Source organism: Sinocyclocheilus grahami, unplaced genomic scaffold (genome assembly GCF_001515645.1).
Source record: "Sinocyclocheilus grahami isolate Dianchi unplaced genomic scaffold, SAMN03320097.WGS_v1.1 scaffold17.1, whole genome shotgun sequence".
NCBI lineage: Eukaryota > Metazoa > Chordata > Actinopteri > Cypriniformes > Cyprinidae > Sinocyclocheilus > Sinocyclocheilus grahami.
Genome location: NW_015505196.1, coordinates 3274550 through 3296597, shown reverse-complemented (window position 1 = coordinate 3296597; position 22048 = coordinate 3274550). Strand labels below are relative to the sequence as shown.

Genomic DNA, 22048 nt, shown 5'->3' with positions numbered 1-22048 from the left:
AAACCCATTATAAACGAGGCATTTGTTGCATCCAGTGGAGACATAATTATGGATTATAATGACTTATACGGTCTTTTTACGCATTGCGTTGCATCACGCCGCGCAAACATAAAACCATGTCTGCATTTGTGATCGGAGAAACGACAAACAACAAGCGCACTGCTCAAAACTCGCGTTTGAATCATCAGTGGCAAATTCTTTAAATATGAAAACTTACTTGCAGTCTGTGAGTCAGAACAGCCGGCATTGTAGTCTACGCTTCCAGGATCAGGAAATAGTCCTCCGTAAAATGCGCTGCACACATCTGAATATTTGGGTTGAACTGTTCTGGAACAGTGTTGTAAATACAACTTAACCACTGATTTCTAGTCATGTCCTCTTTTGGAAGACCAAACAAAGTAGTTTCACTTTCACAACAAAACACACAGCGTCACACACGGCTGGCTTGAGTGAGCGGAGGCCGGTGGGCTAAAGTGAGGAACGGCCAGTGGGCTTGAAATTTGAAATCTAACCCTAACCTAACCCTAACCCAGTGGGCTTGTATTTCCTCAGCGACCAGCACGGATCAGCTCTAGGCATGACAAAGCGGATATCGTCCTCTTTTGGAAGACCAAACAAAGTAATTTCGCTTTCACAACGAAATGACATGGCGGACGCGGTAACAACAATATTACAGCGAGGATAAAAGCAACGCCTTCTTTCTTTGCGTGAACATTTGGGCGGCGTTATGCAAATCTTCCCACATCGTGATGTAGATATGTGGGGGCGTGTTAGAACGAGCCGTTTTAGGTAGGCGTGGTTAACTCTTAACTTTTATTAAGAATATCTCTTTGGATTTGAGAATTTAGTCTTTGCAACTTTACAGATCTTCTTTATGCACCAAGAGCTTGTAACACTCCAAAGATAAAGGAAAAATTTAAATCACATCATATGGCCCCTTTAATTGTAATTATATTTAGTTTGCAGTAGTAATAATGCCAATATTATATAAAGAAATGCTTTTTATTTTTATTTTATTTTTTATTTTGTTATATATATTTTTTTATTTTGTTGCCAATTTTATTTGTATTTTGTGTTATATATTTTTGGTTATATGTTTCATTTTTATTTAATTTTTTCAGTTTATTTTATATTAAATTTTTTCAGTTTATTTTATATTAAATTTTTTATTTAATTATTTTATTTTATATTTGGTTTGATTTTTATATTTAATTTAATTTAATTTTTATTTTTATTTTTATTTTCCACTGGTGGCACTCCAAGCTATTGTTATATGCTTTGACAGTTAGATTGACTTTTGGTTACCGCAGTATGTACAGCACAATTTTACAAATATTGTTGTCAGTTCCCAACACTGACTCTATGAATGCAGCCGGTTTTATGTGAGCCACATTATTCTCGATTTCTGCCTTGATTTCTTTCTCTCATTCTCTCTCTCCCCATCACTCACTCTCTCCATGTGAGTGACAGTCATCCTAATCGTCTTTATGGCATGATAAACAGCACGAATATTGACAGCCGTCGTGACAACGGTTGCCTTGACAACCCCCTTAGCTGCTGCACACGACAGAGGCGTAACAATAAAAGATGCAACCCCACACAGACCTACAGTCAACATGAACGTGAGGGTCATATTTGAGTTTGCTACAGTATAACTTACAGTACATGCCGTGTCTGTTAAGCATAGCCAGATGGTGTAAAAGTCTTATCGAGTTAGACTGGAGCAGAACGTGTTTTGTATGTGTGTGCTTGCCTCATTTTATCCTGCTTATCACCTATTTTTGCATAAAGCTAGCCAGTAAACATCAGCCTTTCTTGTTTCCCATCATGATCTCGCTGTTCTTCTGGTCATGTAGGGAGAGACAGACTGAGAGAAAGAGATAGAAGGAGGGAGGGGGACTAGACGTATTGCCTCAGAGGAGGCTCGGAGAGAAGATCCATGAATCTTGTTGTTTCAGAATCTCATTTCGCATGTTTCGGTGGAATGTGTGTGTGTGTGAGATTTCTAACATGCACACACACCGAAGTCCACTGGGATAAGCGAATAAGGTGGGTGGGATCCTGCTATTGTGTATGGGGAGAATTTGTCGCTAATGTTCTTGCGCTTCATCTACATCTCCGGGTTTACGCACACATTTCACTTCTGTAATTAACACACCGTTAAATGTGTTCACTGTGAGAGTCATTAGCACAAACAGAAAGATGAGGAGAGATGATGGGAAATGCTTTTCACCTTCTTTTCTATCCTCACCTCTCAGGAGGCATCTATCACTCTTTCCCCGTCAATATTTGCCGTTGTTCATTCCCTGCCCTGCAATAGCGAGAGGGAAGGGACCGTCTGCAAAGTGACACAACTGAATGTTAAGAAAATCATTTGTGGATTAACTGGAGGAACACTTAAACTCACTTTGCACTTTTTCCCCCTCCTTATTTGTGGTTGATTGTGCCAATATGTAATGCCATTTAAGGCAGTAATGGCATTTTTAAGGTTTGTCTCCCGTCCCTAACCTCTGTTGGCATGTACATGTGTATTACTGTCTAGCATGCTTGTGTTGAGCGGCTTAGACACAGCTTAATGGCTGAGACAAATTAAGCAGAAGAGCATTGTGGGATAAAAGTGTGCCCATGTGTGAACAATGAAAACTCAGTTTGTTTTGCAACCGATTCCCTCCCCTGTATTCTCTCTCTCTTTTCTCTCTCTATGTAATTGTGAAGTGATAACTGACGCTCATCACCTTTTCCCTCCTATCAGTGATTCTCTGTGCAGTGAGAATTCATATGTTTGTCTATGTGTGCAGTGCCAGTAAAACAGGCATGTGCAAAACTACATAATTTCAAAACGGGACAAGCCAGTCAGTTGAATGACTAGTTCAATAGTTAGTCTTAAGGTAGCCTTGCATAATTAGGTTGGTTAAGACAATTCTGACACCTTCCTACTGTAAATTGATTAGACTGAGTTTGATCCGCATATAGCTATTAAGTCTTTACATAGGGCCTTCTTGTCTTCTTTAAATTAGCCTATTATTGCCTCACGAGGCCTCTGTTTAAACTTTAAACCCAAACTCCTGCACAGATTATGAAAAACCAACACTGAAATTAAGTGTGGGCAGTTTGTGTTGATCAAAATACCTGCCCTCATTTGATGTCAAGACCACCTTAGTCAAAGATCTTCAGTACTATCAGATAAACAAAAAGAGCAAGGCACTTTGAGTAAATATAAAGTGAATGTTTAATTTTTTAACACATGTACAAGTAACCACAATGACGATCATTGGCAGAAAACTTTTTCTATTGTGAAGTGTTTTGATAGCGAGAATATATTACCTATGTAAATTTTGGCATTCTGGACTAGAAACCACTCTGACATCCTTATGCTCTGAAATGTAAATAATTGTTTGAATAGTACCATGCCTGACTATTTATACACTGCAAAACTGCGTCACTAGGTAGCATTACAAGATATTGTGAATGTACGACAACAATATTCTGAAAATGTGTTGTTCTTTGTTTTCATATTGACCTGAAGAGACCTTCTAACCATTGTTCTCTCTTTAATTTCTCTCTCAGCTCCAGGAGACAGTGAAGAGGAAATTGGACAGTGCCCGGTCTCCTTTAAATGGTGACCAAAATGGCCTCAGTGATGGGAGTTATTCTCCCACAACAAAGAGACTCCGTAAGGAAGGATGCACTGGAATGGACTCTCTTGGTAGCCTTCCGCCCATTTCCCCACTTCATCCAATGGACATCAAACCCACCTTGCCCTCGGGCAACAACAGTGCCTCCTCAAACAACGGAACCGGCAACGGCAATGTTGGTACAAACCATATTACTGGACGACCTGAGGATTTAGGCAAAAATGGTGGAATGCCTGATATTAAACTGAACGGTTCATTGGAGTTGGAAGATAGCTTTAGCCTACTAAAGGACATGAAACAAGAGCCTTTGGATGACGGCGGTGGAATCGAGTCCTCGGAAACTTCGCTTTCAAATCAGAACAAGCTATTCTCTGACATCAATCTGAATGACCAGGAATGGCAGGAACTGATTGATGAGTTGGCCAACACGGTGCCTGAGGACGACATGCACGACCTCTTCAATGAGGACTTTGAGGAGAAAAAGGAAGTGAGCGACTTCACACGGGCCACAATGGAACAAATGCAGCTTGCACAAGACCCAGCACCTAACTCTGTAGCTACGGCACCCAACAGTGCACCGCAACCGCAGAGTGGACAGAAGCCCATGGGGTCACCTCAGGTGCGACCATCTTCCTCTGGTCCCCCATTTGCAACTGCTGCCAATGGGACACCACCCCAGCAACCCTTGCAGCAGTCACCAGCAGTTGGAATGCCATCAGGATCGCCTGCTAACTGTGTGGAACGTTCCCCGCAAACGCCCACCCAAGCGCAGACCCAGGCCTCAAGGCCTGGGAATGGATTTATGATGAATGCAGGTCCTGGCGTTGGCCCCGGGGCATCAACTCCAGTAACAGGAGGTGGTCCTGGATCAGGGGGAACAGGTGGAGCTGTCCCGCCCACCTCTGAACTTTCACCGGCCGAGCAGCTGAAGCAAATGGCTGCCCAGCAGCAGCAACGTGCCAAACTTATCCAACAAAAACACCAACAGCAGTCCCAGGCAGCAAACTGGTCACCTGCAGGAGCACCAACAAGCCCATACAGTGGACCCTTTAACCCAGACAAACCAAATAGCCCCATGATGTATACGCAGGCTTTCAATGCTAGCAACACAATGGGGCCAAAAACACCAAGCATGAACAACTACCTCCCACAGAACCATATGAACATGCTCAACCAGCAGCAACAGCAACCTAATAACTTGGCTGCCCAAAACAACCTCAATAAGCAGCTCTCTTATAGCAACACCAAGCCGCTGACTCATTTCAGTGGAGTAGACCACATGAGTCAGCGGATGACGCCACCCATGGCCAATCAAGCCAAAAACCCGATGATGCCCTACATGCAGGGCACCGGGGGTGGGCCACCACAAGCTCCAGGTCCAATGCCCAACCAGTCAGCCCATTTAAGTGAAGAACAGAAGAGGATGATGATGATAAAGCAAAAAGCGCTGAGTCAAGGCATGCCATATGGCTCTATGCAGCAGCATGTACAGGTAAGTTCCTTGATTTTTATTCATGCTATGTAATGCAGAGCTAAATATCAATATTTGAATGGAATATTTCATGCACCAGGGCAGTAGTTGTAAATTGGACGTGTATTAGCTAATCTTTGAGATTTTTGTGGTCGGATGGTTGTTACATTTGAGCTGTCCGCATTAGAGTTATGTCAGCGATTCTTGGCATACTGTATCTTTGTTAGTCTGTGCTTGGGACAAACACAGTGGTTTTACATTTTGTTGTTGAGGCATTTTCAACTTTTATTTTACATTTTTTGTGATCTGATTAGTTGGGTTTATGGATGAGAAGCCAGGGAATGTATGTAAGTGACAGCTTTCTTAAAGCTTTTGCCATTTCCAGCAAAAACAAATATATATATATATATTTATATATCAAGCCTTCCACTTTGTCTAAACCTTTTTAATTTGGCTTCACCCAAAAAGTCCCTTGGTCTCCTCACAGTCCGTTCATTGATTGTCAGGTGCGTATAGCACACCTGTCTTAATGCATTTATTTATTTTTTGTGTGTGTTTTCTATATAGCTAGTCATTCATGAAGACTGCTGGACCATTATTATAATTTTTTTTAATTGTTCTATTATTGTGGTGTAATCTACTTCAGATAAACCCAACTCAAAACACATCAAAACATCAGACCTGTGATTGATTGCTTTAACATGCCAGTTAGATGGCTCTTCTTGTTTAAGTGGATGTTATAAGATGCTAAATTTGTGAAATTTTAGACAAAATTCTGGCTATGCAAAACTAAAAGCTACCTCTTAATCATTCAGATAAAGCTTCAGCATCGGGCAGTTTGCCTAGAGACACGCTAAGAGTCGAACCGATAAGTCCTCACCCATAACTCTGGATTTTATATCTGTGTTGTGCAATGGGACAGTAATGGTTCCTGTTGCCCTGAGCAACAGCTAGCTCTTGGAATAGGAAATCGACACTCTGTAATATATTTATTCCTATGCACCAACCTCCGATGTCCCCATGGCCACCAAAATCCCTTTCCCTCATCCTTTCCTTGGAATAAATAGCAAATGGCAACATTAAAAGAAAAGAGACGCTCTTCATTTAGTGTCAGGAATTGATAGGATTTAGAAATTACTCATTACAGTTCACTTAAATGTCACTGCCATTTGCTCATTGGTTGTAACAACTGGCCTTCAGTCCACAGCTAATGAGAAGTGTGAAATTTGTTACTATCTGTTGCATGATTATCTAACACAATTCCTTAGTTATACTACGATTTACATGGAAAAAGTCAGCCAAGAGTGCTAGAATGCCTTTTGTAATCGGAGGGATGCTGGTGGTGGTCTCAGTTACTGAAGAGGTCTTGAGTCTGCTAGTTTCTGAACTGTAAATTATTCTCATTAATGGTGACATCCTCCGCCCCTCCCAAGCTCCCTCTCTCTCCTCCTTTCATTTTATCCATCTGTTCATTGGGTCCTGTAGCTCTTGCTCTGTGATTAGATATTCCTCCACCCCTTTTTCTATCTTTTTTTTCTTCTCCTGCATCTCCCATGTCCCCCCTCCCTTCCCTCTTTCCCTCGTTCTCTCTCCTCAGAAGCAATAAAGGGGTAGATTTATGATGGTTGGTTCTTTTTCAGCCTGAGGAAAATGCAGCAGAAGAGCGAAACAAGGTAGAGAGAAAGAAAAAGAGAGAATGAGAGAAAAAGCAGAATTAAGGTAGACCATAAGTAAAAGATGATGTCCGCACAAAAATTCAGCTTTTATTGCTTTGAATGTAGTAGATATAATCCTGACAAACATTTTCCAATTCTTCACATCATGTTTTCTCAGCCAGCTGCCAGACTGGTTTCTTCATCGCTAATGCTAATTTTTGTTTTGCCTGAGGTCTGCATATCAGAACAACTTCTTTGCTTCCTTTTAGCGCAGCATCATCTCCCGTTCTTGTAGTTATTACTGGTAAATGTTGTTACACACAAATTAGAACGATAATCGACCTGCAGGGAAGTGTCTCCCTGTTGAAAAAACCAGCACATGACCAGCATAAACCAGCAAAAGGACCAGCTTAAACCAGCAAAGGACCAGCTTAAACCAGCAAAGGACCAGCTTAAACCAGCAAAGGACCAGCATAACTTTGCTTCCTTTTAGCGCAGCATCATCTCCCGTTCTTGTAGTTATTACTGGTAAATGTTGTTACACACAAATTAGAACGATAATCGACCTGCAGGGAAGTGTCTCCCTGTTGAAAAAACCAGCACATGACCAGCATAAACCAGCAAAAGGACCAGCTTAAACCAGCAAAGGACCAGCTTAAACCAGCAAAGGACCAGCTTAAACCAGCAAAGGACCAGCATAAACCAGCAAAGGACCAGCTTAAACAAGCATCCCAGCGTCAAAACATGCCTAACCAGCATATGCTGGTTTTTTCAACAGGGCTAGCAAAATATTTAAGATTTGTGTCAGCAAACCAAAAGATGCTAGCTTAGCTCAGGTGCTAAATTCAGACAATTTGCATGCAATGCTCATGCTTCTCATAATATGACATTTACACATTTCTTATGTCCCTTTTGTTCATAGAGAACATGTGAAGTGTTATATGTGTGCAGATCTCTGCTTTAGAATCTGCTTTTAAATCAATAACAAATCCCACCACATGCATTTTGTAAATTAGTTGCTCCATTGTATGAAATGAAACCAGAAGGTGGCTTTACGCTTCACAGAAAAGGTGTGGGTCTATAAGACTGAGAACAAACTGAAAATCGGGTATTTTAAATGGTTTAAAAAAATGTGTTCAGTCTTTTCAAAATTTCACTCAGATTTGTTGCTGATAAGATAATGTTTAATAAAAATAAAAAAAACAAACAAGGGTTTTATTCCACTAGTGTTCTCAGACTTTTTAATCATACTGTATTTGACATACAAAAATGAATAGAAAACAGGGAGGATGTAATAGTTTCATTATATTGTCAAATTATGGGCCTCTTGCTTTCAGAACTTCACTATTACTGTTGTTTTTGGTACTCTGTGTGCACCGACTCTCATTTGGAGTTCAGGAATGGCGAGATTTGATTGGATAATGCATTTTGAATTTAGCATCTTATTGGATCTTTCATCTAGACAATAGACAGGCCATAAGGTTATTGAATAAAGAGCGTTGGACACTTTTGGTGGACAGTCTTGGGATGGGGGTGGAATTGCAATTAGCAATATTTATGGTTGCTTATAAAGGTAAAGACATTCAGTAAAAGCTTTACTCTCAATGGCTTCCTTGAACACACATTCATAGAGTTCAGAATGCGTCTAGTTTTTTTCATACACAGGTGGCTAAATGGACGAGTTTGCATAATCTTATTAGTGTGCGATTATGAAACTTTAGCACGGTCCTTAAAAGCCAGGCTTTGATTGTCACTCCATGCCGTTTTGCATATCGCTGTGACGACTGTAATTTATTTGTAGGTGATCAAAAGGAAAGAAGGGGAAACGATATGGTGGGCTTTGTTTGTTTGTTTGTTTGTTTGTGTGTGAGTGTGTACTTGGGCTAATGTCAATGTAAAGCTTGTGTGTGAACTAATAGATGCTTAGTGATGCTTAGCTTTGAATATGAACAGATGGGTTTCCTAATGGTCAATCAGCCACTCAGGTAGTCTGGTGTGACAAGAGTGATGTTTTATATATTTCCAAATAAACTATGAATGGTACTTAGCAGAGCAATACTTTGTCAAAACTTGCTGTCTTGGATAGTTGCTAGATGTTTGCTTACAAGGTGGTTTCCAGGGCATTACTAAGCTATTTATGCAGTGTTCTGAGAGTTTTTTTTCAAAGCACATTGCTAGGGTGTTGTGGGAGATTGCTAGGGCTTTGTTTGGTGGTTGTTAGGGTGTTAAGAGTGGTTACCAGAGTGTTACTTTGAGAATTCTTGTGAGAAGTGTTAATTTTGACAGCAAATTTTGCTTTAGTTTTAGTCATAATCTTTTGACTAAAATGGCATTTAGTTTTAGTCATATTTTAGTCATCTGAATTGTTTTTAGTTTTAGTCTAGATTAAGTCGACTAAATATCATAAGATTTTAGTCGACTAAATCTACAGTAAATTTAGTCAGCTAAAAATCTAATGGGTTTAGTTACAGTGTAATGCATTTATTAAGCATTTCTCTAAAATTTCCGAACTCATTATATAGGTTTGATATTAAGGTTTTATCATGATAGACACCGATTTAACTGCTGTGACACACAACATGCCTTTGTTAAAATGAAAAAAACACTTCTCATAAAGAACAAGAACATAGTAATCTTATTAATGAAATACCAGTGGTTATATAGGGTAATTATGCATAAACTTGTTTACCATATTCTTCATTCTTTCAAGCAGACATATTTATTTCTATAAATAAAATTAGATCAATTTTAGGGCTACTAAAGTTTTTGTCAAGAGCAGTGAGTGATTTTCTGTCTGTCTTTTGTTGCTTGATTAACATCAATGACTCGGACAATAGCAACTAAATTAGGCTACTGTCACTTTAAACCCGAATGCACCGCTGCAATGAATGCAATGTACTGATACACGTTCTCCCTACTGTTTACGTTCACCTAAGACGTAATTAACCGTGTTTACGTGAATACTCGTCAAAACGGACAATTCAACATAATTTTGTGTGTAATTCTCCATTCATGCGACGCGAAAGAGTACTCACGCGCTGTGAGATGCGCTTACTGTTTGTGTAGTATGCTTCAGTGTCTGCGCTCTGAAAACCGGACCGAATTGAGTTCTCTCTTGCGTCGTCAGATTTATCCATATGTCTGCTCTTCTCTTACTCCCACATATTGACATTTTTGAACGTTTTATGAGACGTGCAGCAAGTGTATGTTAGCTTATGTCCCGCCGGTTTATATGTACGCATCTAACCTCCGAACCACGCAGCAGATTCGTTCTGAATGAATCTCTTCACAAATCGTCCCTCCCTAACATTTCTCATTTTTTCCTAACAGTCTCGTTTTTATTCGTTGACGAAAAATGTCAATAGATTTTCATCATAGTTTTTGTCATTAAAAAAAAAGTTTTAGTTCATTATCGTCTCGTTGTCGTCGGTGAAATAAATGAAAATTATTCGTCAACGAAATTAACACTGCTTGTGAGTAGCCTAACCATTTACAGGGGGTAGTTGGTGATTTTAATGCCGTCCGAATCCAGAATGTCAGTGTTTTTCTCTCACCACCTCCCTAAAAATCCCCAGCCGAATTACCTACAGTTTTTGACAAACACCAAGGTCGTGTGGTAATTTAATTGCCATCCGAATCCACATCTCTGAGTTTACGTGAAGAATCGATTCAAATTTAAGTGTTTAAACCCTTTTTGAGCACTCCCGACGTTGTACTTCGGTGTAATTTGCATACATATTTATTTCTGAAATGCTGGAAAGTATTCAAATGAACAATACTTCATAACTGCTCCACCACAGCGACTGAGAGAAGAAAAGCACATAAACATTCCAAATGGGTCTTTATTATGCTGTGCAGTGTTGTGGCATCTTGGAAAACTCATTAACTTTTTACTGTGAGTGACAACACTGTGACCGTTCAAAGATGGCAGAGGCTTCGACGTGTCAGGAGCAGCTGAATGTGGCATCTACCTATACATAGCTATGCTAGCAACCACTTAGTTAGCAAACATTTAGCAATGTGTTTAAACCACTTAAAACACCTTAAGTAGTGGTAACATCAACGAAATTTCACAGACAAAAAAAGTCCATTGCCTAATGTCAATAATGCAGTGATGAATGAAGCACTGCTCACACAGATGCCATTTTCAAACCAAGCAGCTTTCTGTTGGATAACACGGCAAATTATCTTTAAGTTGAACCTGTCGACATTGTAACGCCCCAGCAACTACATACAACACTCAACCACCTAGCAATGTGCTAAAGCCACTTAGAACACCTTAAGCCCGATTCAGACGGTAATTGTTTCTCATATGGATGTATGTAAAAAAAAAAATTACATATCACTTCAGTGATAAAACTCATGGATTCGGATGGCGATCTATTCACAGGCGTTACAATGTCGATTCTAAAGGTGCCATCACATCTACCATTTTTCGCAGAATTTTCTTGGATGAAATCCATTAATTGGATACAAATGTGAAGGCGAATGATTTCCAAACACAGATTTTGGAGCTTTCTGTTGGATAACACGGCAAATTATCTTTAAGTTTAACCTGTCGACATTGTAACGCCCCAGCAACTACATACAACACTCAACCACCTAGCAACGTGCTAAAACCACTTAGAACACCTTAAGCCAGATTCAGACGGTAATTGTATCTCATATGGATGTATGTAAAAAAAAAAATGTACGTATCACTTCAGTGATAAAACTCATGGACTCGGATGGCGATCTATTCACAGGCGTTACAATGTCGATTCTAAAGGTGCCATCACATCTACCATTTTTCGCAGAATTTTCTTGGATGAAATCCATTAATTGGATACAAATGTGAAGGCGAATGATTTCCAAACACAGATTTTGGAACAGGTTAAGCTTAAAGATAATTTGCCGTGTTATCCAACAGAAAGCTGCTTGGTTTGAAAATGGCATCTGTGTGAGCAGTGCTTCATTCATCACTGCATTATTGACATTAGGCAATGGACTTTTTTGTCTGTGAAATTTCGTTGATGTTACCACTACTTAAGGTGTTTTAAGTGGTTTAAACACATTGCTAAATGTTTGCTAACTAAGTGGTTGCTAGCATAGCTATGTATAGGTAGATGCCACATTCAGCTGCTCCTGACACGTCGAAGCCTCTGCCATCTTTGAACGGTCACAGTGTTGTCACTCACAGTAAAAAGTTAATGAGTTTTCCAAGATGCCACAACACAACACTGCACAGCATCTTATTTTAAAAACTGCCAAGATTTTAATTCCTGAAGGCATAGGGTGCATCTCAATCAGCTCCCTTGTTCAGTAGTCAGGGCACTGTTCAGGGAGTTGGCCATTTTAAGGGCTGTCTCAATCAATAAATCCTCCCAGTGCACTGGAATGTTCGCTCCCTGAAAAATCCCACAATGCATCGCAAATTCTAGGGAGCATCGGCACTCACTATGCTCCCTTACCGGAAATAACTTCACATTTCCGAAGCGTGAAACATAAACCACACGAGCCAATTTGATAAATATTATGACACGCAATAGAAGATTTGAAAAGACAAACCGTTTTTTAGTATATTTCAGCATAAAAACACACATCGCTAGACAGGTAATGAACACATCTAATTAACATTTATAATTAATATTCGGCTGAAATGTTGTAAGAACATGTAACAGAACAATGTCTTTAAAGAGAATAAAAAATAATATCAAAATGAGATTTGTCCTGCCTGTTGTTTATTACTGTATTGGCCCAAATATAAGACAACCCTGATTATAAGACGACCCCCCTTTTTCCAAATGTACCTTTTGGAAAAAGGCTTTTTAAAAACCAAATCTTGTTTTTTCTCAGTAAAGCACATTTTGTCTTCAATTATTTTCATATTGCATATTTTTCCTATTTTAATTTTTGTTTTGAAAGTATGGTAAAAACTGGTAAAATGTACCAACAATCACATAAAAAAATATATCATTATTTTTATATAATTTATCATTTTTATGATTAAAATCGCAAAGGGAGTTTGGTCCCATCAGGCCCCATCAGTCACGACTCATGCAGCTGTAAGGTTTACTTTTCTTTTGTTTTTATTCGCGATCTTTACAACACGCATTACATTACGTATTTCATGGCACACTCGTTTTATGCGTATTTGGCGCCACCTATTGTTGTGGGTGTATTATTGACATGTCAAAATCTAGACCCTGAATATAAGACGACCGCGTTTTTTCAGATGTATTTCCAAGAAAAAAACATCATCTTATATTCGGGTCAATACAGTAATTCTAGAAATTACGTTCTACAATGTTGTCCGTGGACATTGTACATAGTCATGTCGCTGGAATTTGAGTGATCACTGTCCCAACATGCATTGAGCCAGGGAACTTACCAGTGCCTAAATTCGTGTACATGATCTACTGATTCACAAGCTCGAGAGCTGATTAAGACGCACCCTTGGCGAGAAAGTGTGTGTTTGTGTTTTATATGTATTAACAGGTTTTTAAACTATGGTAACTTAGTTTTTAATGTTGTGTTAACTAGCACCCTCGTCCTGTTGTTGTGTGTTAATTTAGCAAAATCATCTGCTGAAGTCTATTGCAGTACTACAGCTGTAGACACACAGTCTACTTGCTCTCAAGTGTTCATGGACTGGTCTATCCGTTCCAATACTAGCAGACGACTTTCATATAGATGGTTTCAACGGCAACAACATAAACAAATGTTACTGTGCATGCGCGCTTTTGTGGCCCAAACTTCCGGTAGACTTCCACAAAGAATCAGTAACCACAGCAAAGTCCTTCTAGAGTACATTATTTCAGATAACAAACCAAATGTTTGCTGCGTAAATCAGACAGGCTTATTGAAAATGCAAATTCATTCTCTGCCAGCAGGAGGCGCTTTTAGAGCGGCAGAGATGGAGGTTTCCCCGGTAAGGCTGTACACAAAGCAGAGCTGCACTCACAAATGCTGCTTTATCAGGCGTTGCATAGTTTTACTCAAAATAAATGGTAAAATGCTGAAGAAGTGACTCTCAGAGCAGTTCTAGAGATTGTTCATGTACTTCAGTATGTGCCATATCTCGTTTTGATTTAAGTTTACTGACCTACTTTTGATGTGTATCCATCCAAAATGTGCCAAATTCCATGACATTCCGTGTTATACAGTGAATTCAATTTTTATCACTTGATTCCTACGATTCCGTCCGCGTTTTCCACATCGCAGAAATCATATGGCCCCATAAGTGGTTGTTAGGGCTTTGCTGGGTGTTTGCTATCATGTTATGGATGGTTGCCAGGGTGTGTCTGTGGTTTCTAAGGTGTTCTAGTTGGTTTTGTAGGTGATTTCTAAATGTTTTCCTACTAGGTTGCTGGAGTGTTGCTAGGGCGTTACTGTGCAGGTATTTTAAATGGTTTTTAGCTCATTGATAAAGTCTGTGATTGCCTACAGTAGGGCTTAGCTAAGTGTTGTTGTGTGTAGTTACTTTGCGTGTATGTTTGTTCTTGCTGGGCTGTTGTCGGGGTGTTACTATGCAATTTCTAAGGTGTTCTAAATGTTCTTAGTGGATTTTCTGAGGTGTTTAAGGTGATTGCTAGGGCTTTGGAGGTGGTTACTCACTCAAATAAGCCTGTGCCTAAATAGTCCTGAGGTAAAGCTTAGTCTCTCCTTCAATGTTTAGTAGATTTTGAGTGGATTTTTTGCTCTTTTGTTTATCACACCAAGCCAAAATGATACGTCTGAACACTTTGAATGTAATAGCAGGGCTCACAAAATTTCTAAATCCCTGGTAGCCCTTCGGGCAGGTACTCTTCAGATGTTGGTAGGCCCAAAATTTAAAAGGCCAAAAAAAAAAAAAAAAAAAGTTTGTTTTAAATATAGAAAATCAGATAGGAGTTTAAATATCAATCAAAAACATTTTCAATACACAAATATCAACAAATATGAAGGAAGGAATTGTATTTCACTATTTACAAGGTATCTGCAGAATTTTTAAAAATACATTTATGACCCATTTTAAGAGCTGCACAAGTAAAATTAACACAGTATGAGTGGGGTTGGACAATGTCTATGGTAACATACAATATTGAGCCATAAAATTACATGATTTACAGTTCAGATAGGCCTACAGGTTTTCACAAAAACAAAAATCTTATAGCCTCAGCCTTTAGACGATTTTTATGAAAAGGGATAAATCAGGCATATAAATTGTCAATTTAAAACTTATAAATATTACTGTCTTAATTGTTTAGATTTTTAGAATTGTTTAGATTGTTTAGATTTTTCACATTAACTTCTTTCTCATTTACAACTCTATGTGTTTGCTGCGTAAAAACATGAGTTGATATTTGCATTGATCTGACCATAAACAGCAAGAAAGTCTTATTGGAAATGCAAATTCATTCTCTGCCACGAGGTGGCGCTTTAGGAGCGCTGAAATATTGCGGTTTCCCCGGTAAAGGCTGCACACAAAGCAGCTCCGCGCTCATAAACGCTGCTTTATCAGGAATTATAGGTCAAATGAAATTAAAATGCCAATGACACGTTTCTGAGGACCGTCGGTTCCCTTCAGATACATTCAAATAAAGCCGCGTTTTGACTTGAAACGTGCAGCGCTCATATTTATTCAATGACATCATTGCCTTTTGAAGTTTAATCCAGCCGTATCTCGACTCTTGTCTTTCTGTCCCCAACTGTAAGGCCTCTTGAAATTATAATTAAGACATTTCTTATACCATTTAACGTATTTAAAACTTTTTATGGCCTTAAGTTTGATACAACTCACTTTAGGAGTTTTTAAGTACCTGTATTTAAGGTAGCCCGTCAGGCAGAGTGGTGATGCATTTTGGTAGCCCGACTGGAAAACACAATAGCCCCGGGACGTCGGGCTAGCGATTTTGGGAGACCTGAATAGCATTCCTCTCCTCATAGGTAGCATCACCTATTAAAGGTAATATTTAGGTTCGTATAGCACAAGCGCGTGGGTCGAATTACATGCCAGGGTTAGTAGGTTCCTTCAAATCCTGAAGCCTAGGTATGGGCAATTGCAGTGTTTGCCTTAGCAAGCACCACTAAGAAAAGACACCGTTTGGTTCTTTTATCCACAGTGACAAAGAAAGGCAGTATTGTGACATCTCTATCTTATCTTCAGAGTTAAAAGTTTATTCATATGGCTAGCATATGCTGACACATGCACCTGGAGTTCTGTCTGTATTACGGTCATCTTTCATGTGCCACGGAAGCACAGAGTCTTGTGGAATAAATCTCAAACAGTGAAGAAATTCAGAGATTCCGAGAAATCATAAAAAGGCCACCCTACTGCTCTTGTCCTCTCCCCTTCCCCCACATCTCTTTATTCACAGGAAGGAGAGGTATTGCTTTCCTTCAAACCCCCCTCCTCATCAGATACTCTCTCACACACACACACACACACACACACACGTGCACACATCAGGGATTGAGCTGAGCCGCTCTCAGATCCTGCAGGAGTGAGGACGGGAGGAAAGAGCGGTGGGGGCTGAAGCACACCGCACTCGTTGTATCCTTGACAACACAGACACCAGACAAAACCACCACCGACCGTCGCTGTGCCGCCTAAACAAAGGCATTTGTGTGCACTTGTGTATGTCAACAAGGAAAGAGGGCAGATACAGCGATGGAGGGTTGTTTTAGCAACTAGTTGTATAAAGAGTTTGTAAACACACACACACAATTTCCAGTTGTGGCAATATTTTCTCCACTTGACGTCCCATAATGATGTATGTTTATCTATTGCTTATTCACAGGGGGCCTCTAGTCAACATCTTTGCACTGAAATATATTGACACAGCCATGAATGAGCTACAGAAAGAGTGTCCGTATAGATACTATAGCGGCTGTCTTTGGGTTATAGCTTATGGCTGAGTAGAATAAACCAAGTCTGACTAATGGTGAAGTTGGTTAAGTAAGGATAAGAGATACTGTGCGCTCAAATTGATGTTAACCTTTGTTGATTTGAAACCACACGGTTTCAATGTGGTCTGTTTGTGCTCCTATTTTACACATTTATTGACAATGCTAATTGACCTAATTCAGAATGGCTTGTGTGGCACATGTACAGCTTTTTTTATTGGATATATATTTATATTCACACAGAACATAATGATACAATGTGTTTTTGTAATAATAGATAACATGGTACTTTACTTTATCAGATAAAAATGAAAATGTCATCGAAACTTTTCTGAAGACAGTCAGTTCCCTTCAGAGATACATTCTACATATATATAGATATATAAAACATACCGCGCCGTGTTATGATTTTGAAACGTGTAGTGCTCATGTTTATTCAACGAAATCAAACGCCAAAAATAAATCAATGTATGGGAAACACAGGTAATGTATATCGGAAATGTGTTTAAAAATCATATCACCGTTATTGAAAAAAATTATATCGCGGCTAGCATATGCTGACACATGCACCTGGAGTTCTGTCTGTATTACGGTCATCTTTCATGTGCCACGGAAGCACAGAGTCTTGTGGAATAAATCTCAAACAGTGAAGAAATTCAGAGATTCCGAGAAATCATAAAAAGGCCACCCTACTGCTCTTGTCCTCTCCCCTTCCCCCACATCTCTTTATTCACAGGAAGGAGAGGTATTGCTTTCCTTCAAACCCCCCTCCTCATCAGATACTCTCTCACACACACACACACACACACACACACACGTGCACACATCAGGGATTGAGCTGAGCCGCTCTCAGATCCTGCAGGAGTGAGGACGGGAGGAAAGAGCGGTGGGGGCTGAAGCACACCGCACTCGTTGTATCCTTGACAACACAGACACCAGACAAAACCACCACCGACCGTCGCTGTGCCGCCTAAACAAAGGCATTTGTGTGCACTTGTGTATGTCAACAAGGAAAGAGGGCAGATACAGCGATGGAGGGTTGTTTTAGCAACTAGTTGTATAAAGAGTTTGTAAACACACACACACAATTTCCAGTTGTGGCAATATTTTCTCCACTTGACGTCCCATAATGATGTATGTTTATCTATTGCTTATTCACAGGGGGCCTCTAGTCAACATCTTTGCACTGAAATATATTGACACAGCCATGAATGAGCTACAGAAAGAGTGTCCGTATAGATACTATAGCGGCTGTCTTTGGGTTATAGCTTATGGCTGAGTAGAATAAACCAAGTCTGACTAATGGTGAAGTTGGTTAAGTAAGGATAAGAGATACTGTGCGCTCAAATTGATGTTAACCTTTGTTGATTTGAAACCACACGGTTTCAATGTGGTCTGTTTGTGCTCCTATTTTACACATTTATTGACAATGCTAATTGACCTAATTCAGAATGGCTTGTGTGGCACATGTACAGCTTTTTTTATTGGATATATATTTATATTCACACAGAACATAATGATACAATGTGTTTTTGTAATAATAGATAACATGGTACTTGAAAGTAGGGCTGGACGATATGGCCTAAATTTATATCACGATATATTTCTTAATTTCGGTTACTTGTATTTCCGATACTGATATGAACACTATTTAAAAAAAGCCTCATAAAAAAATGCCAAGAACACCCACAACATATGTCTGTACCTAAAAACTTCTGAAAAATTAATTTCCCAAGTCTATGAAACCTCCTCCTATAAAACTATATAATATTTAAGAAAAACAACCAGCACAAATAAATTAATGTTCACCTTATATCAAACTATAGGCTGACATACACTACCAGTCAAAAGTTTTTGAACAGTAAAGAGAAAAATAAATCAATGTATGGGAAACACAGGTAATGTATATCGGAAATGTGTTTAAAAATCATATCACCGTTATTGAAAAAAATTATATCGCGATACATATTGATATTGAATTATTGTCCAGCCAAAAGAGGAGGACATAGCAATTAACTGAAAAGGAGTTGTACATAACTGAACAGATGTCATTTCCCACTATGTTTCTTAAATTGTAATTTTTTCACTAACCTTATTAAATGTCATCTTTCACATCAAATTCTTACATTGTTTCAATTAAGAAACCTCCTCCTATAAAACTATATAATATTTAAGAAAAACAACCAGCACAAATAAATTAATGTTCACCTTATATCAAACTATAGGCTGACATACACTACCAGTCAAAAGTTTTTGAACAGTAAAGAGTTAAAGAATTATCTTCTGCTCACCAAGCCTGCATTTATTTGATCCAAAATACAGCAAAAACAGAAACATTTTGACATTTTTAACCATTTAAAATAACTGTCTTCTATTTGAAAGTATTTTAAAATGTGATTTATTCCTGTGATTTCAAAGCTGAATTTTTTAGCATCATTACTCCAGTCACATGATCCTTCAGAAATCATTCTAATATGCTGATTTGCTGCTCAAAAACATTTATTATTATGTTGAAAACAAATGAGTAGATTTTTTTTCAGGTTCCTTTGATGAATAGAAAGTTACAGCATTTATCTGAAATAGAAATCTTTTGTAACATTATAATCTTTTTGATCAATTTAAAGCATCCTTGCTAAATAAAATTATAAATAAAATAAAATTTCAGCGCTAAATAAAATTTCTGACTGGTAGTGTAGGCTGATTATTCTTATAGATTGGAACAAATGTGCTTCAGTCAGGATAAAGAATATGAAGAGTGCTCTGAGTTGCTGCAGAAAACAAAAAAATTGAGCAACAACAAAAACACTTTGACTTCATGATTCTCATTTGCTCTGACATGCACTGTGAGCTTTAAGGTCTTATATAGACAGGTGTGTGGTTTTCCTAATCAAGTCCAATCAGTATAATCAAACACAGCTGGACTCAAATGCAGGCGTAGAACCCTCTCAAGGATGATCAGAAGAAATGGACAGGACCTGAGTTAAATATATGAGTGTCACAGCAAAGGGTCTGAATACTTAGGACCATGTGATATTTCAGTTTTTCTTTTTTAATAAATCTGCAAAAATGTCAACAATTCTGTGTTTTTCTGTCAATATGGGGTGCTGTGTGTACATTAATGAGGAAAAAAAATTAACTTAAATGATTTTAGCAAATGGCTGCAACATAACAAAGAGTGAAAAATTTAAGGGGGGTCTGAATACTTTCTGTACCCACTGTATATATAGATATATAAAACATACCGCGCCGTGTTATGATTTTGAAACGTGTAGTGCTCATGTTTATTCAACGAAATCAAACGCCACAAATAAATCAATGTATGGGAAACACAGGTAATGTATATCGGAAATGTGTTTAAAAATCATATCACCGTTATTGAAGAAAAATTATATCGCGATACATATTGATATTGAATTATTGTCCAGCCAAAAGAGGAGGACATGGCAATTAACTGAAAAGGAGTTGTTGTACATAACTGAACAGATGTCATTTCCCACTATGTTTCTTAAATTGTAATTTTTTCCCTAACCTTATTAAATGTCATCTTTCACATCAAATTCTTACATTGTTTCAATTAATTCAGTTAGAATAATAAGAAACTATTGAGCTGTTACCATTCAAATGAAATCAGTTTCAACAAACTCCATCTTTCCACTGCAGGAAACACAGAAGCTGCATCTGAAGTGGCATTAGATGTGTTTACACAGACTGTTTGATGAAGCTGAGGTGCCATAAATGCATTTACACTGCAAAATTTCGAATGCATAAAGAATTTTATAAGATTAATGTTTTAAATATTTTTTAAACATACAAATAAGAAATGTTGGGAAAAATGCAATGATAGTTTTAAATACGAGACCAAACCAGTAGGTGGCGGCATATGACTGTTTGAATGAGTGAGTCATTTAGTACTTAAAGGGGTCCTATTATGCTCTTTTACAAAGTCTTGTTTTTTTTTTTGGGGTGTACTAGAACAGGCTCTCCTACTAGGTTGTTCGAAAAACAAATAATTTTTCACATATTTTACATTATTACAACACCTCTCTCCCCAGTCTGGCATGAACGGCTCGAATAGTTCCTGTATCAAACGAAGGCCCGCCTTCTGAAATACGAAATGTGCTGTGATTGGTAGCACTCGACGCCTGGTCGGGTAATGTCATGCCCCTTACCATAGCTGCTTGCGAGCTTCAGTGTAAATATTGCATCAAAATCAAATCAATTTGAGCACGATTTAAAACCGGATGATTGTAACCACTCTAATGGCGCTTTTCCACTGCGTGGTACGACTCGACTCGGCACGGCTCAGTACAGCTCGGCTCGGCTTGCGTTTCCACTATAGTTGCGCCGACTCTGTTGCTGTGACTCCTGAAAAAACCTTTTCATTCCGTGTCGCCCCATCAAGCTCTCGCTGGATCCGCTCCTCTGCTATCAACGTGAGGAACGTCTGTTCTTCCTCAACAGACAACGAAACAGCCACTTTTGGTTGTTAAAAAAGGTGCGCTTGTTCAAAACAGTTGCGTTCGATCCTTCGCTGGCAGTGCTGATTTAAATCTAGCGGTTCTGTTGTGTTTGCGTCGCAAGTTCAGTGACGCAGGTAGTGACGATTCTCTCCGACCAATCCGTGATCAGCAGAGTTTACACGTCACATGTTGGTAACGGTACGGTTCACTTGGAACCTCAACCGAGGTGGTACTAAAAAAAGGACCAGGTACCAGGTATTGTACCCAGTGGAAAACCCCCCAAAAGTGAACCGTACCGTACCGTACCGTGCCGTGCCGTACCATGCAGTGGAAAAGCGCCATAAGTTTGTCTGCCTTGGGAAAGCTAGCGCGTCTCCGACATGGTGATAACACTCGTTGCCTTCTCTAGTGCAGCTCAACCAGGTCTCATCCCATTCGTCGATAATTGTGATATCACAAATCCCGGAAAATATGCGTTGTAGTCCAAACGAGTCATTCGTTGTAGTTTTTGAAAAGTGATTTCTGTTAAATAAAATATCTCCTTTTGAACTGGACTTTGAGCTTTGTAACTTTGCAGATCTTTTTTTATGCTAAAAAAAAAAAAAGCATAATAGGACCCCTTTAATTCAACAGATTCATTAAAACGGCTGATTCGTTCAGAAACAAGGCAAGTGACTACTATCTTTGTGAATGGGTTACTGATGTGGATTCATTCAGTAACGAAACACCGCTGTGTTGCTCGGAGACACAAAATAGTTCTGCTGTGGTTTGATTGGAACTATTTTCATCAGCGAAATCGAGCAAAAGCAGTAAATATTGTGTCTAAAATGTAAGTCATTTAATTTTAACTTCTTGTTTATTGAACTACTATTGTATAAAATCACATTGCAATCGTGCTGAAACATTTTGTTCGTGTAATGTTGCGTACTTAAATCATATATTCAATTTTTTTTTTTTTAA

At 38.8% G+C, this 22048-nt stretch overlaps 1 protein-coding gene across 2 annotated transcripts in view; it reads left to right on the top strand.

The window, feature by feature from the left end:
• Positions 1-22048, top strand: part of LOC107551124 (mastermind-like protein 3) — a 151709-nt gene that overhangs the window by 83088 nt on the left and 46573 nt on the right. For both annotated transcript variants that reach the window (XM_016232631.1, XM_016232623.1), the window contains exon 2: positions 3568-5127. In XM_016232631.1, coding sequence (XP_016088117.1) covers positions 3568-5127 — 1560 coding nt within the window. The remainder of the gene's footprint in view (positions 1-3567; positions 5128-22048) is intronic.